The following is an 18,190-nucleotide window of genomic DNA, read 5'->3' on the forward strand; positions in this document are numbered from 1 at the left end:
GGCAAGTGTTTTTTGGCTGATTGGCGCCCCTCGGTACAGAGATTGAGTGTATTAGCTACTCCAATTTTCACGAGAGATAATTCAACGAGAAACAATCAGCATGAACGCGTATTTCAGATGAAAAGGATGGCGAGCTCGGTGTACTCCTCCCTTGACGCAGTAAAACCATCAAAGATATTGTTAAGCTATCAGAGCAAGGCTGGGGAAAATTTAGGTGTGTCTAAACCAAACTATCTGCTCTATACCAGGTTTGGCTCAGCGCCTAGCGCTTTAAAATATGCATTTTTTGAAAAGTTATTTGCGCTTAACTTCCTTACACGTAAAGAAACACTGCTTTGAACAGTCGTAGTATTAGTGAACGACAGTTTTGATAGAACAATGTTGCGACTCTGAGCGATGATGTATTTAGCGCTACTTCATTTGTTTTAAAGTCAAATTTGACCACAGCGAAGTGAGAAGTGAATTGATGTTTAGTATAGCTGTCAAAGATTTTAGCAAATATTCGGGTCCTGCTGGTGGTAATTACTATATTTTATTCAAATTACTATTATTTGTAACTGTCGTTTTGTTTCCTATCAACTACCCTGTAGCAGAAGAAGGAAAATATGGTAGTTTTGGTTACATGATGATTTACCAATTGCTATTATGGGCGACCTGTCAGTTAACCCAATGACAATTTACCCAATGATTTTTTTCAATAATATAAATTAGCAGTCACTATTACAAGGATGTTTCAACATACGTAAGCGGGTATACATTGGGTAAAATGGAATTGGTCAAATTTTCTGAACAACAAACAGCTTAGTTTAAAGTTTTACGAGCTGCCTAAATGAACTGATTAAAAAAACACTTTAATTTCCTCTAGTCCTATTAAATTTTTCGAAGAAGTCGGTAAGTTTTCAGAGTACGCGAAATCATTAAAATCGATTTAATAGCTAATCTGTATTTAATACATGTGGTCTGTCAAACAGAGCCAACTGAATCGCATTGCAGTGGAGTGAACAATTTGAAATTCGTAGTTGTTCCAACCTTTCTTTAGAAATGGGGGAATGTGTGCGAGTCTACCTTTTCTCAGTAAGTTTCAGGACGCTGTTTTTTGAAAATGAACGTCGGGGCCCACCAACCTCTCTATATTTGTTCAGTTTTTGCGACAGATATTGTTCAATTTTGATTAATAGCCGCACAGCGATAGCTGGGGCTATTATTGGCCTTCTCTCGGTTTTTTTACAATTCAAAGAATTTGAATTGTATTGGGGCGCTGTCTTTTTTGTTAAGATCTGTTCACACATTTTCATGATTTTTGAAGTCAAAATTGAGTAGTGATTTTGGTCACGCCGAAACAGGAAGTAGAGCGGAAAAAAGCGAGTGGTTTTGCGGCGTGAAATTTTTTCGCTCTAAATTTAAAGTGGAGTGAGAAAACGGTGTTTGAACAAAAATTCGCTTTCTCGCTAGTGGTTTTTTTGTTCACATGCGGCAATTTCACTTTGATCTTTACTGTTTTTTTTTTCATTTTTTTGGATAGGATTTTTTTCTAAACGGTTTTCCCAATCCATTCATAGTCCGTTCGTGGTCTAGTTTTCTGTTTAGCAATAAAAATTCTTTGAATTGTATGTCAGGACTTGTCCTGGTATGTTTTTTATTTCGTCGTCGCGATTTTTGTTACGACCATATAACGTCACAACCACTTCAAATCTGTTTTTTGGTCATTCTTTCATGCAATTTCAACTGAAGTGCGTGCGTGACGTCATTTTTTGCTCTTAGTGGAGCGACTTTTTTTGTTCATTTGCGTGATTAAATTTTTGGTCACACTTGACTTAACTCACTAACAAAAATGACTTCCTCACTTTGAAATTGACTTTTATTTACTTTAACTTTTAAGAGATCAGGTCAAATGGGTGTGTGTCACTCTAAATGAAGGTTATTAGAGAGCAGCTAGTAGAGGCAGCAAAACTTATACAGATTTTTCATCGAAATATATAATACCGGCCTTCAATGAAAAGACGATATTTTTTGGTCTGTCTTTACTGTTATTTTTCAGGTTGCAGATCTACGAAGCTATTGCGGCTATTTTCTGGCAATCTGTCAGCTATGTTTGACTAATAGGAACGAAGTGATAGCGGCTATTAGTGGGGACATCGTGGGTTTTTACAATTCAAAGAGAGCACTCTTTTTTAAGATCTGTTCACACATTTTCTTGATTTTTGAAGTCAAATTGGAGCAGTTTTTTTGGTCACGCCGAAACAAAGTGGAGAGAAAAAGCGAGTGGTTGTGCGGCGAGAAATTTTTCCACTCTAATTTTAAAGTAGAGTTAGAAAACGGTGGTTGAACAACTCTTCGCCTTCTCGCTAGTAATTTTTTGTTCACATGCGGCAAATTCACTTTGATTTTTACTGTTTTTCGATTTTTTGGATCAGATTTTTTTCTCAATGGTTTTCCCAATCCATTCATAGTTCATTCTGGGCCTTGTTTTTTTGTTTGAATCAAATTTCTTGTTCTCGCTTGTGATTTTTTGTTCAGATGCGGCATTTTAACTTTGATTTTCAATTTTATTTATCTGATTTTTTTTGGAAATGGTTTTAGTCCAATCATAGTCCGTTCTAGGTCTAGTCTTTTGTTTAGTCAATGGATATTATTTGAATTACACGCCAGGACTTGTCCTGCTACGTTTTCTCTTTACAATTCAAAGAATTTGACTTGTATTGGGGCGCTGCCTTTTAAGATCTGTTCAAAAATTTTCATGGTTTTTGAAGTCAAATCGGCGTAGTTATTTTGGTCACGCCGAAACAGAAAGTGGAGCGAAAAAGCGAGTGGTTTTCCGGCTTTTATTTTTCTCGCTCTAATTTAAAGTAAAGTGAGATAACGCTGTTTGAACAAAAATTCGATTTTTTGCTAGTGGTTTTTTGTTCACATGCGGCAATTTCACACATCGATTTTCATTTTTTTCGATTTTTCGGATCGGATTTTTTTTCAAATGGTTTTCCCAATTCATTCATTGTCTGTTCTATGTCTAGTTTTTTTGTTTAGTCAATGAAAATTCTTTGAATTGTGCGTCAGGACTTGTCCTGCTCTGTTTTTTTTTAAGATCTGTGCACACCTTTTCTTGATTTTTGAAGTCAAATTGGAGTAGTTTTTTTGGTCACCCCGAAACAAAGTTGAGAGAAAAAGCGAGTGGTTGTGCGGCGAAAAATTTTTTCACTCTAGTTTTAAAGTAGAGTTAGAAAACGGGGGTTGAACAACTCTTCGCCTTCTCGCTAGTAATTTGTTGTTCACATGCGGCAAATTCACTTTGGTTTTTACTGTTTTTCGATTTTTTGGATCAGATTTTTTTCTCAATGGTTTTCGCAATCCATTCATAGTTCATTCTGGGCCTTGTTGTTTTGTTTGAATCAAATTTCTTGTTCTCGCTTGTGATTTTTTGTTCGGATGCGGCATTTTAACTTTTGTTTTCAATTTTATTTATCTGATTTTTTTGGAAATGGTTTTAGTCCAATCATAGTCCGTTCTAGGTCTAGTCTTTTGTTTAGTCAATGGATATTATTTGAATTGCACGCCAGGACTTGTCCTGCTACGTTTTCTCTTTACAATTCAAAGAATTTGACTTGTATTGGGGCGCTGCCTTTTGAGATCTGTTCAAAAATTTTCATGGTTTTTGAAGTCAAATTGGCGTAGTTATTTTGGTCACGCCGAAACAGAAAAAGGAGCGAAAAAGCGAGTGGTTTTCCGGCTTTTATTTTTCTCGCTCTAATTTAAAGTAAAGTGAGATAACGCTGTTTGAACAAAAATTCGATTTTTTGCTAGTGGTTTTTTGTTCACATGCGGCAATTTCACACATCGATTTTCATTTTTTTCGATTTCTCGGATCGGATTCTTTTCTAAATGGTTTTCCCAATTCATTCATTGTCCGTTCTATGTCTAGTTTTTTTTGTTTAGTCAATGAAAATTCTTTGAATTGTGCGTCAGGACTTGTCCTGCTTTGTTTTTTTTTAAGATCTGTGCACACCTTTTCTTGATTTTTGAAGTCAAATTGGAGTAGTTTTTTTGGTCACCCCGAAACAAAGTTGAGAGAAAAAGCGAGTGGTTGTGCGGCGAAAAATTTTTTCACTCTAATTTTAAAGTAGAGTTAGAAAACGGGGGTTGAACAACTCTTCGCCTTCTCGCTAGTAATTTGTTGTTCACATGCGGCAAATTCACTTTGGTTTTTACTGTTTTTCGATTTTTTGGATCAGATTTTTTTCTCAATGGTTTTCGCAATCCATTCATAGTTCATTCTGGGCCTTGTTGTTTTGTTTGAATCAAATTTCTTGTTCTCGCTTGTGATTTTTTGTTCGGATGCGGCATTTTAACTTTGATTTTCAATTTTATTTATCTGATTTTTTTGGAAATGGTTTTAGTCCACTCATAGTCCGTTCGTGGTCTAGTTTTCTGTTTAGCAATAAAAATTCTTTGAATTGTATGTCAGGACTTGTCCTGGTATATTTTTTATTTCGTCGTCGCGATTTTTGTTACGACCATATGACGTCACAACCACTTCAAATCTGTTTTTAGGTCATTCGTTCATGCAATTTCAACTGAAGTGCGTGCGTGACGTCATTTTTTGCTCTTAGTGGAGCGACTTTTTTGTTCATTTGCGTGATTAAATTTTTGGTCACACTTGACTTAACTCACTAACAAAAATGACTTCCTCACTTTGAAATTGACTTTTATTTACTTTAATTTTTAAGAGATCAGGTCAAATGGGTGTGTGTCACTCTAAATGAAGGTTATTAGAGAGCAGCTAGTAGAGGCAGCAAAACTTATACAGATTTTTCATCGAAATATATAATACCGGCCTTCAATGAAAAGACGATATTTTTTGGTCTGTCTTTACTGTTATTTTTCAGGTTGCAGATCTACGAAGCTATTGCGGCTATTTTCGGGCAATCTGTCAGCTATGTTTGACTAATAGGAACGAAGTGATAGCGGCTATTAGTGGGGACATCGTGGGTTTTTACAATTCAAAGAGAGCACTCTTTTTTAAGATCTGTTCACACATTTTCTTGATTTTTGAAGTCAAATTGGAGCAGTTTTTTTGGTCACGCCGAAACAAAGTGGAGAGAAAAAGCGAGTGGTTGTGCAGCGAGAATTTTTTCCACTCTAATTTTAAAGTAGAGTTAGAAAACGGTGGTTGAACAACTCTTCGCCTTCTCGCTAGTAATTTTTAGTTCACATGCGGCAAATTCACTTTGATTTTTACTGTTTTTCGATTTTTTGGATCAGATTTTTTTTTCAATGGTTTTCCCAATCCATTCATAGTTCATTCTGGGCCTTGTTTTTTTGTTTGAATCAAATTTCTTGTTCTCGCTTGTGATTTTTTGTTCAGATGCGGCATTTTAACTTTTTTTAAGATCTGTTCAAAATTTTTCATGGTTTTTGAAGTCAAATTGGCGTAGTTATTTTGGTCACGCCGAAACAGAAAGTGGAGCGAAAAAGCGAGTGGTTTTCCGGCTTTTATTTTTCTCGCTCTGATTTAAAGTAAAGTGAGAAAACGCTGTTTGAACAAAAATTCGATTTTTTGCTAGTGGTTTTTTGTTCACATGCGGCAAATTCACTTTGGTTTTTACTGTTTTTCGATTTTTTGGATCAGATTTTTTTTTGGTTTTCCCAATCCATTCATAGTTCATTCTGGGCCTTGTTGTTTTGTTTGAATCAAATTTCTTGTTCTCTCGTGATTTTTTGTTCGGATGCGGCATTTTAACTTTGATTTTCAATTTTATTTTATCTGATTTTTTTGGAAATGGTTTCAGTCCACTCATAGTCCGTTCCAGGTATAGTCTTTTGTTTAGTCAATGGATATTATTTGAATTGCACGCCAGGACTTGTCCTGCTACATTTTCTTTTTACAATTCAAAATATTTGACTTGTATTGGGGCGCTGTCTTTTTTTAAAGATCTGTTCACAAATTTTCATGGTTTATGAAGTCAAATTGGTGTAGTTATTTTGATCACGCCGAAACAGAAAGTGGAGCGAAAAAGCGAGTAGTTTTGCGGCGTGAATGTTTTTCGCTCTGATTTTAAAGTAGAGTTAGAAAACGGCGATGAACAACAATTCGTCTCCTCGCTAGTAATTTTTTGTTCACATGCGGCAATTTCACTTTGATTTTTACTGTTTTTCGATTCTTTGGATCAGATTTTTTTCTCAATGGTTGTCCCAATCCATTCATAGTTCATTCTAGGCATAGTTTTTTTTGTTCGAACCAATTTTTTTTTTCTCGCTTGTGATTTTTCGTTCAGGTGCGGCATTTTAACTTTGATTTTCAATTTTTTATTTTTTTTATCTCATTTTTTTTTGAAATGGTCTTAGTCCACTCATAGTCCGTTATAGGTCTAGTCTTTTGTTTAGTCAATGGATATTGTTTGAACTGCACGTCAGGACTTGTCCTGCTACGTTTTCTTACAATTCAAAGAATTTGACTTGTATTTGGGCGCTGTCTTTTTTTAAGATCTGTTCTCACATTTTCATGGTTTCTGAAGTTAAATTGGCGTAGTTATTTTGGTCACGCCGAAACAGAAAGTGGAGTGAAAAAGCGAGTGGTTGTGCGGCGAGAAATTTTTTCGCTATTATTTTAAAGTAGTGTTAGAAAACGGTGGTTGAACAACTATTCGCCTTCTCGCTAGTAATTTTTTGTTCACAGGCGGCAAATTCACTTTGATTTTTACTGTTTTTCGAGTTATTTGATCAGATTTTTTTCTTTTTTTCTCAATGGTTTCCCAATCCAAGCATAGCTCATTCTAGACCCAGTTTTTTCTTCGAAGCAATTTTCTTGTTCTCGCTTGTGATTTTTTGTTGAGATGCGGCATTTTAACTTGATTTTCAATTTTTTTCTTTATCTGATTTTTTTTGGAAATGGTTTTAGTCCACTCAGAGTCCGTTCTAGTTCTAGTTTTTTGTTTAGTTAATGGATATTATTTGAATTGCAGGTCAAGAGTTGTCCTTCTACGTTTTCTTTTTACAATCCAAAGAATTTGACTTGTATTTGGGCGCTGTCTTTTTTTAAGATCTGTTCACACTTTCATGGTTTTTGAAGTCAAATTGGCGTAGTTATTTTGGTCACGCCGAAACAGAAAGTGGAGCAGAAAAGCCGAGTATTTTTGCGGCGTAAAATTTTTTTGCTCTGAATTTAAAGTAGAGTGAGAAAAGGGTGTCTGAGCAAAAATTCTTTTTTTGCTACTGGTTTTTTGTTCACATGCGGCAATTTCACTTTGATTTTTACAATTTTTTCGATTTTTTGGATCGGATTTTTTTCTAAGTGGTCTTCCCAATCCATTCATAGTCCGTTCCAGGTCTAGTTTTCTGTTTACTCAATGAAAATTTTTTGAATTGTTCGTCAGGACTTGTCCTGCTATGTTTTTTTAATTCGTCGTCTCCATCGATGATTCTTGCGACCTGACTTCTTGGAATTGACTTTTCAATTGCAGTGACTTCTACTGCTTTGCATTTAAAATTTGTGTTCGTGGCGTTATTTGTTCTGCTTTTAGGTCAATTGTGTGGCTTACCCCACTCAAAAAAATGACTTCTGAAATCACTTAATGAACTTTAAAATTAATAAAAATATACTAGTTAAAGATCAACAGTGCGCATATAAGTAGTGCCAAACGCATGTGCACTACCTTTTGATTATTAGAGTCTTGAGTTTTTGATTTTTAATGTTTTTTTTAGAAATTCTAGGGCTTTTTCCTTATTGAGCGTTTCTAACTCAAAAAGTCCGGCGGTCTATTAAAGGACTGGTGGTCAATCTGTGTATCTTATTTCTTTAGTCGTTTCAATTCATGGAAGGCCAGAAACGTCTATCGCGGCTATTTTCCCGCAATCTTTGTTTCAGTATCCATAACATATGGAATAGGTTATCATCCCTACTTTATAAATTTTGCCTTTAATCAATCGTTGAAAATTGGCTTAATAATTGTTCTGAGCTTTCCTTTGAAATTTTGGTCCACTTTTTTGCAAAATTAATTGAAAATAAAATAGATAATTTAGCGCTAAATAATTAGTTTATAGCTAAATTTAGTACTTTTTTGCCCAGAATTACCCTACAAGGCCTTAAAGCATGAGCAAAGTTAAATTACAGTACTCCTGGTCCCTAACATTTCAATAACTTGATATTGTATCACTTAGAAGAAAATTGTTTGTTGTAATTGTAGCCACGTTAGGAAACGAAAAGCTAGTAGTTTGGTGGCGTAAAGTTTTGTTGAGACTGCTTATCAAAGTGGAGTGAGAAAACAGTTTGAACCAATTTTTGTCACTTGTGGTAATTTGACTCACGTGTTTTATATTTATAGTCGTTCGTTACGTTTTTTTTAACTCCGCAAAGATTAGCTATGGGTTTCTGTAGCATAATTTATTTCATGAAAAAACAGTTAATTTTTGTTTTTTGCCCGTTTTGTAGTTCTTTTTGCTGTCTTGTCACTTATTCTGACTAACAAGAAGTCGAACTGGCTCTCCAATAAAGCATAACTGAATCTTTGTAATAGCTTCATAACAGCTAAGAGCGATAACAACTTATACGTTATTTGTTTTAATGAATGACAGTTTTGAACTTCTTTTCTTGTGTTTTTGGGGCATAATTGGATGTTTAATGATTTCAATACATTTCTAAGTTTCAGGAACTGAGGAAAGGGTTTGCTTAATGAAATATTAATGTTTTTGAGTTTTGGCCCTTTTTTGGCTATTTTTGTTGACCTATCACTTAGTGTGATTCATGACAGGATTCATTGTCGCTCGAATTGGACAGAATTGAATGTATGTTTAAAATATTTTCCAGTCATATTTTCCGGCTTTGACAATTTTCCAGTCATATTTTCCGGCTTTAAGGTTTTAATGGCTTTGACAATTTGTCAAATAATATCCGTTATTTCTTCATTTCTGCTCGCGCGTGTTGTTCCTTTGTTGTCTGATTGCTGTGTCTCTGTATCGACAGTTTTCAAAGGCTTTTCATTTTTTAAGAAACTGATTCCATTTTGTGGTTCAATCTTCTAGCTAACTGTTTGCTTTTGACATTCGTTTTCAAATGAAATTGTTGACTATCTTGTTTTGCTCTTTTTTATTCTTGTTGCTTCCTGATACAGCTCTTCTCGACTTGTGACTAAATAAAAAGTTTTTAAAACCATTTTTCTAGTTGTGGGTGCTTTTAGTAATCTTTATTTCGGAAAATAAGTGATTGTCGATTTTTGTCCATGTTTAGTGTTCTCACTTTTTGTGTCAAACAATCTTTGTGTAATAAGGTTCCTAGATAAATAGGCTTGTATGGGTTGAAAATGAAAAAATATCAATGTATCCCTGGCAGTTCAATCCATTACGACGCAAAGGTATACCCCCAAAATTTCCGCCTTCGTAAAATTGGCTCGAAAATTAGATACATACAATGAACGAAATTAGGAGACATCCTTTGTATCTTACTTTTCGCAAAAGGGGTTCCGCCAATTTTGCGAAATAAAAGAGCATTCGGAACGAAAATTAGGTTACAATTCTTGTAGCACGTTTCCGCTCAATTAAGGTATCTATTATTCGCGCGCATTTTGAGCATGCAATAAGCACTTTAATAAAGATTTAATTGAAGCTTTCAAAGCTTTAAAGTGCTTTAAATACATGCAACCACAAAAACTGTTTTTTTTTTCCGAATAATCCCTCGCACATTAAAGGCTTTGTATATCAATGTGGGACTGGCCAATTTAAATAAGTAGTAATAAATAGTACTAATAAGTAGTAATAAGTAGTAATAAAGTACTATAAGTAGAAATAAAGCAGTAATAAAGTACTACTAGTAGTAATAAGTTAGGCTTAATTAAATAAGTAGTAATTAAGTTAGGCTTAATCGCGGATTATATGCGAAATCGAGCTACATTGCGTGCGAACAATCGATACATAAATGGAGCGGATGCGTGATACAAGCCGTGCGAAATATAGGTTATAAAGTTTGTACTTGTATTTCGCGGCTAGGATTGGGAGACTTTTACGAACACGGGTTGCTGATTTCCCTACCATTTTGTCGGTTTCTGCTAAAGTAGCTATTTTCCGCAATATCGTTCCATTTTCAATGTATTAACATAGTAAAAACGAACATGAGATACACGAATCGGGCATATCTGCCCGTGAGGATTTGGGTATACCTCTGCGTCGTAATGTCATAGATTTTAAAGCGTCGATAACTTCGTCAACTCATTTCGTTTTTTTAGGGCGCGATTCTATTTGGTGGCTTTCTTAGGCAACCTGCCGGCTATGTTAAATCTAAAGGCGGATTAGTTTTAAAATTTTGCATAATAGGATTCTCGAAGAAACCTGAATTAATTATCTCTGATTTAATTAAGGGATGTTCTTAATTTCTTTATTAGATCAGGTGCGTTTGTAGACAAACGTGAGCAAAATCAAGTTATTTGTCAATCCCAAGTGAAATTTTGTATTTATTGATCTTGATGGTACTGAAAATTTGTATATTATTACATTAGCCGAATGATTTTAAGCATGCTCAGATATAGATTAATTTTCAATCGGTGCTTCTAATGTCTCTTGAAATTGCTCAGAAAATAGTTGCTTACAGTTCTTCTTTTTTGTTTAGAATACCCCTGAAAACAGGGCTGTTGCAATTGTTGCAGCAAAAACTTTAAAAACAGGATTTGGAAATGTTTTGGGTGCGTTTTTAGACGTTTTTCGCGTTTATTTGAAAACTAGAAAAGTCCCACTCTGAAACTTTCAGTTTTGCGAAATTGACTAGTCTTGTTCAGTTACGCTCTAATCGTTTTAAATTTCTTATTCACAGATGTCAGCAGTTGAACTCCACAGTTGCGGAAGTTCGCTACTAAAAGTGAAATGAAAAGTTTGTCAAAATTGGTGTTGTTTTTTGTTTTAATTTATCAGTTATAATAAACTCTCCCCCCTCCTCCACGACTGAGCAGGCTGCAATCGATTCGAGTTCCGGCTATTCGTTCCAGAGCAAGTTTTCGAAGGAAAGTTGTTGAATTAAAATGTCAGCACGGCCGAAAGGCCGCTTGAATGTATCTTTTTGGTTTCTCATATCTAATTTCTTGCTTCAAACAATGATTTGCTGTGTCTCTAAATATTTTAACAATTAGCCGCTAATTTGGATTTTGGCAAATTTAGATATTGCCAAATGATTAAATTACAGTTTTTAGTTGAAAGTTGATTTTTCAAAACTCTTGGTGTGAAGACTTCGCCTTGATTAACATAACTTTTTCAAAAATGAAAGAGAAACTAAGGTGTCTCATTTATTTTGAGAGTTTCAATTGATCTATGCCTGAATTTTAAGTAAAAACGCTAATCACTGAAGCGCCATGCACAGACCTGCGCAATCTTGTTTTGATTTAAAATTTTGTTTATAGTTCCGACCCCTCTTGAGGGGGGAACTATATGCTCAAATGGGTTTTTTTGTTCGGACAAATTTGACCGATCCTTATATTCATCGTACAGAGTTGTGAGTGGTGTCATTGAAAAGACCCTCCAGCGTAGAATATGGAATTAAAAAGGTTTTTTATAATTTCGTTTTTTAGCAGGGAGTTATCGAGGTTTGAAGTTTTGTGATTAATAGACGAATTTCCGTTGTTTTTATTCACATTTTCCGGAATTTCGCCGAAAATTTCGTCAATTTTGCTAAAAATTGTGAAAATTGTTAACAATAGTACTGTTGATTTTACTTTTATAGACAAAAAAGTGTTGTTGACTATTTTTATTTTGTTTTTCTGGCAAAAATTTTGGCTAAATGTTTCAAAATTCAGCCTTTTTCATTAAAAATTGCCCGAAATAAGCTTCTTTAGTCCAGTTTGATTTAATTTGCCGGAAATACACACCCCAAAAACAACAAACACAATCTTTGCTTGTTTTACTTTCACTTCCATTGAGAGAAGTCTAGAATCAAAATTCTGCCGTTTTGCTAACGTTACTCTATGATTATCAAAAACGCAGCATTTATTTTGATCTTTTGACTAACAAATTATATATATATCTAAAGCATTCGAAACAAGTGAGTGTTCTAAATGGACGAACAGCAAACGCGGGGATGGCTCTGGTCCAATCTTGGACTGTAACAATCGAAAAAATAATTCGGATTGTAATCAGTTGCCCTTTTTTAGGAAATAAAATCTAGCATTTTTTATGTTAATTAAAGAACAGAAGAATTCAGATCAAAGCTCTGTGCTGATAGGTCCAAATGGTTTCATAAACAGTTCCATGTTAATGTATCTTGTTTCTGTACTCGAAAGATTGTCGTCTTTTTGACTTTTAAAAATGTTTGCTTATTGAAATTTGCCACTATTTCTCTCTTAATTTGGTCAACTTGTAGCTTAGTGTTAGCAATGAAAGAATGCTTCTTCTTCCTCTTCTTTACAATGAATTAAATTTGAATTCTTTTCTGGCAATTTTACGCGTAAAGTTATGGTTTTTTGGCTTTGATACTACTAGATTTCACAATTTTTTTTTTGGTTTTTAGGTATTGGCGCCTTTTTCACGTTTTCTTTTCTCGTTTTGTCACATTATCACACTATTGACAGTTCGCAAATTACATTATTTGCGTCCAAAATAGAGCACAATTGAACATATAAAAGTCTTGAAAGGCATAAATTATGGTCTCAACGGCTTCGATATCCCTTTCTCGAAGAATTTAATTGATTTCTTACAATTGTCTTCAACTGTCGTTTTTACTTTGTCTTTTTAGTGGTATGAATTTAACTGGATAATGTCAGTTCTCATTGGTATTTTATGAAGGATTAAGTGAGCCTTTGTTCTGTTTTCAGTGGATAGCTGATGGCTTTCATGACTTTGAAAACAATTGTTTTCAAATTAAAAAAACTCTTTTTAACGTTGTTTATCTTCGCTTTTTTGTTCTTTTTTGTCTATTTGTTTCATAGTCTCATTAATTACAGGTCATATATGACATTTTTGTTGTCGTGGGAAAGTGCAAGTTACAAAATTTAATTTTTTAAAGGAATTCATTATGATTTTACTGGCTTCGACACGTGTTTTTGGCACAAAAAGTAAACAAATTTTTCATTCGTCTATAGTTAACGTAGACATTAGACATATTCTGAATTCTTACAGGTCTTAAGCAAGCGGTTCCGTTGGACGATTAGACGAATCATTTTTTAAAATTTTGTAGCTAATGGCTTTCATGACTTTGAAAATAATTGTTTTCGAAAAAAAAAGTTTCAATTAATTTTGCCGTTTTTCTTCTTGTTTGTTACCTCTTCTCAATAATGAAGAAGGCTTTATCACATTCTTCAGGTTCGGTTAAGGCTCAATTGAACATATTTTGAGGTCCAAGTATGACTTTACGGCTTCGACAGCATTTTCTCGCAAGTTTTAATTGAATTTTTCTGTTGTCTCTTTGTTAATCTTTTTGTAAAAAAATCATTAATGACAGGTCTTAAGGCCGTCCTATAGAGGTTTATGTGATCATAAACATGTTGGATGATTTCAATTGCCATCTAATGGTTTTCCTTTGATATATTGTTTCTAAAAAATATAAGCCAATTTTTTTTTATCTTACCTGTTTTTTTGTTTTTTTTTTGTCTATGTGATACCTAGTGTCGTTAATTACCTATCTGATATGACAATTTGTCGAGGTTAGGTGCAAGTGTATTAAACTTAATGTTTTTGAAAGAATTTGTTTTTAATGCGAATGTTTTAAATGAATTTACTGGCTTTGACAGGGGTTTTTCGCACAAAAATTAAACTAATTTTTGATTCTTGTCTATATTTAACGTTCTTTTTGTAGTCTTAAGGCATAATCTGAAAAATTGCAGGTCTCAAGTGCTTCCTTTGGAAGAATAGAGGAACCTATTTAATTATTCGTTCTTCTAGCGAATGGCTTTCATGAATTTGAAAATTGTTCTCGAAAAAAAACTAAAGTGAATTATTTTTGCCGTTCTTTTTCTTGATCTACTTGTTACCTATTCTCATTAATGAGAGCCCGCTATACGACATTTAGGCGTTCGCGCAAAGCTCAATTGGACATTTTTTGAGGGGCAAAATTTGGCTTTAAGGCTTTGAAAGCGTTTTCTTGCTAGTTTCAATTGACTTTTTTTCTTGTCTGTTTGTTGTTCTTTTTTAACCAAAATAAATTATTAACGACAGGTCTTAAGGCCCTGCTGTAGAAGCGTATGTGATCATAAACATATTGGATGTATTCAATTGCGATCTAATGGTTTTCCTTACATTAAAATCATTGTTTTTAGAAATGTAAGCCCATTTTTTTTCTTTGCTGTTTTTTTTTGTTTTTTTTTTGTCTATTTGTTACCGAGCCTTTTTATAGAGTGGCCCCAAATCTTTTCTTTGGAATTACAAGTTATTTTGTTTAGTTTCAGTTTTATCTGACGCTATTTTAAGCGTCTGTAAGTTTTTTTTAAATGGACTTAAAGTTTTGGATGTAATTAATGTTTGTTGTTGTTGTTGTTGTTTGATTTGGTTGTTTGTCTTGACTTGCTTTATTAATAATGGCTGATCTCATCAATGGAATGCGGCATTTTTGCTCCAATTAGTTGTTTGCGTTTGAGGCGATCTTTGTTCACACACATTTTTTTTTAAAATACCTGAATTTTGGGGTTTTGAGGATGAGCGGGGTCGGAACTTGATGTGCGAACGCACATTACCGAGCCTCTTTGTTTACCAAGCGATCAAAAGGTACATTCTTGGTGGATAGTTTGTTTTCTTTAGATGTGGTCGAGTTCCATACCTTACAGATGACATCATAGAGGAGCAATTGAAACATATTAGCCCAATGAGGCTACTGTGTTTGCCCACTGTCTACAACTTCATAGACAATATCAAGTTAGTGCTATAAACAAATATTTTCTGCGCTGTCGTAATAATCATGCTACTACATTAGCATGTTCAAATGTGCGTTTGTAGCGGTACGGAACTATTACCGAACTTAATACATTGGAGTTCTGTAGAAGAAAGGGCTCTATTGGCCTAAAATAAATAAAACGTATTTTTTTCCTTGTGATTTATAGCGTTTGGTCATGCCTTGCTAGCCGTGATCATGACTCTTCGGCCCGTTGGAGTTGATATGATTCTATCGCAACCGAACATGGCACAACTTTATCCAAAAAACCGCTCAATTTTTGGGCTGAACGCTATTTTATGTCAATGGTCACATGCTATTTTTAAAACATGGCGAAATGTGGTTAATAAGATACAGAGCTATCAACCCATCAGAATAGAGAACGCAAATTTTCTCAATGCTGATGTGAAAGGTCTTCATTGATACACGTCTGATTGTTTTCCTAGCGCCATGCTGAAATAGTTTTAACGGGGGCTGAGTAACATGGCGACGTTTCAAATGGACGACACTGAATTTTGTTTCAACTGGACAAAGTGCATGCTTTCTCAATGTTAATACTCGTTAAACATTGAGGTGGCGGTCAAGCAAGCCGATACGCAGATAATCCGAATTTTGAAAAAGAGGTCAAAATCCGAGAAAGCCCGATCATAGGTTGTCTTTGCGTTCACCAAACATTAACATTTTGACTATTTTATCCATAATGTATTCACAATCATCAATGGTAACTAAATTAAACGAGAAAAAAAGGAAGGAAAAATTATGCGGAACATTGAGGACTGTTGTCCATAGGTATGCCTTCCCTAGACGAACTCCGACGATTATCTTACAAGATTCTTGTAAATGACGATTATCTTGCAAGATCCGGACGCCTATCTTGCAAGAACCTAACAAGATCTTGCAAGATAGATGTCGAAAAATGCTAGCTCGCTGTGGGATGGAATCCGGAACAACAGACCGGTTATCGCGACGAAGCGCGCCCACCGCTCAGTCAACTAGGACTAAATTATCAGCGCCTATTGAGAGTTTACATGTGTAATTGCTCTCGAGCGAAGTTTGAAGCAATTATTGTAATTGTCTTTTTATGCAAAATTTTTGCTCGACCGTTTTTGCGCTTTTGTTCTAGAACATTCTTTGAGTTCCCAAGTGACTTTTTACACTTTTCTCCTTTTTTGAATGATCTCAACTGCTCTCTTTCCGAAGTAAAGTTTGTTGCCAAAGTGAAAGCGATTGTAGCATAGGAGATCACAAGGACCTGATAGCCGAGCGGTGAATTCTGCTGTCGACGACTCAGGAGGGCGTGGGCTCAAATCCCACTTCTCGGATTTTTTGCTTCCATAAACAAATTTATCTAGGCTACAGCCCTTGAATAATAATTGCCCCACCTGTCGTTATTGAAATTTGTCTGACGTTAGTCGGTTTGTGCTATAATTATTTTGTCCTCCATACAAAATATTGGTGTCATCCATTTGAAACCTCCCTGCGTTTGACGCTGCCTGTTGACCGCAAAATTGAACCGCATTCTTAAGCGGCAATTATTTTGTTATAAGAATCTAGCTAGGTTCGCTTACTTGGAAAGTGTATGCATCATGAACTTAAGCTGACATTCCGCATGTAACCGAAAATGTATCTTTCTGATCTGCTGGGAGAGACGAACAAAAGCGCCGAGGCCTTCAACGTAATTTTGAAATTAATTACTTATGCGAAAATTAGCATGGTCTTTGCTCTAACCGAACTCAAATTGTATTTCAGCAAATTCCCGGGATCGGCTCGGAAGTATCTTAATATTCCCGAAGACGCTCTTGTAGTTCTGTACCAGAAAGATCCGACTGAGCCTCGACTGTTTGGAGCTGATTCACAATCTTCGTGTTGTGTTGAAGTACGCGGAGGCAGAAGGATGTTGGATGTGTCGCAATATTGCAATGTTGTGACTACATTGCAACCTAATCTGTCTCATTTCATGTTCGCTACACCAGTATGTGTCAACAGTTTTTCATTAAGCTTTAATTCATTTCTGCTGTTGAACAAATATCAATGCTAAAAAGATTATCAAAATTTTACTTGATTTTTCCTTATATCTGTTGTGTTTTCCATATAACTAAAATTGGTATTACCAACTGTTCAGTCAGAAATACTCACAACAACAACAACCTTCTTAGTCACTGAGCAGGGAGATGTTTGTCCGAGGTAAGAATATTTGACCAGTTTGATTATATGACTGAGCTAATGTTTTGCGACTGATTACATTGTCACACGTAGCTAAGTCATTTAATTTTTGCATAGTTGAAATAATTGATAAAATTAATTGTTCTGAATCAATTTGTAGCAGTAATTATAGTCCTGCGGTCTATTTTATGCAATTATTCTCTTGACCGATATTCGCCTGACCCTTTGGACTTTTCGTCCTTAAAAACCAGATGACACAGGTACTGTGCAGCTCTCTTAGAGCTAGGCTATTCTCTAAGTGTGCAATTCATCAAAGCTACTGAGAATTCATATAATCATTGTGTAAACTATTGCACACTCCCGAGTTTCTGCGGAGTGAATTTCAACAAGCCATATGAATTTATCACTGAAATTTATTTTTACAAATTTTTAAACGTCATCGATATTTTTTCAACTCATTTCTGTATGTTTCTTTCCCAATTTCACGGCATGCAAGTCTATTTTGCAGCTATTCAGTCAATCCGACGACTATGTTTGTTTCGTTGTCGTGACCAATTTTTGTTTTACATTTTCCTAGTAGCAAACTTCAAAAGAGCTGTTTTCACCCATTCACGCTTTTTTTCACTCACTATTTCTTATTGGCATCTTTTGTTAAACTTGTAATGCTTAAGCAATTAATGCAAATGTGTTTCTTTTTGTACAAAACGTTCATTCGGCCATTTTTTCCAGAACATTCTCTCGATTCGCTTGAGTAACTTTTTCACGCTTGACTTCATGATTTTTGTGTGACCTAAATTGCTCTTATTCAGAAATTAAGTCTGTTGCTAAAACAAGTGTAAGATAAGCTATTAGAAAGAAGTGATAGCTGACTAGTGAATGCCTCAGTCCATTAATGCGGAGGTTGTGTTTGATCCCCCTCTTGGTTAAAAATTTTTGCACCCATATCAAATTATCTAGATTATCTAGTCTGCAGCCCCCTTCGAATTAAATTGGTTCTTCCGTCGTTCGAGAGCAAATTATCGGACGTTAGTCAGTTTGTTTATTTTAGATATTAGGTGAGCGCAGCTAGTTTGCGGTTTATTGGTTATTTTGTCTAGCTGCAAAGCTGTATTGCGGTGTTCCTGGTATTTACGACCCGAAGAGGCGTATTGGTTTTCTTTAGCCTCTTCTTCATTTTATCGGAAGTGCTGTTTGTTCAGGTCG

The 18,190-nt window shown here is 35.0% G+C and overlaps 1 protein-coding gene across 1 annotated transcript in view; it reads left to right on the forward strand.

Moving 5' to 3' along the window:
* Positions 1–18,190, forward strand: part of LOC142341718 (uncharacterized) — a 110,834-nt gene that overhangs the window by 81,956 nt on the left and 10,688 nt on the right. Inside the window, exons 2-4 of the mRNA XM_075392883.1 lie at positions 116–248; positions 14,695–14,808; positions 16,574–16,796. Coding sequence (XP_075248998.1) covers positions 118–248; positions 14,695–14,808; positions 16,574–16,796 — 468 coding nt within the window. The 5' untranslated portion in view covers positions 116–117. The remainder of the gene's footprint in view (positions 1–115; positions 249–14,694; positions 14,809–16,573; positions 16,797–18,190) is intronic.

Source organism: Convolutriloba macropyga, chromosome 6 (assembly GCF_964194025.1).
Source record: "Convolutriloba macropyga chromosome 6, txConMacr16.3, whole genome shotgun sequence".
Classification (NCBI taxonomy): domain Eukaryota; kingdom Metazoa; phylum Xenacoelomorpha; order Acoela; family Convolutidae; genus Convolutriloba; species Convolutriloba macropyga.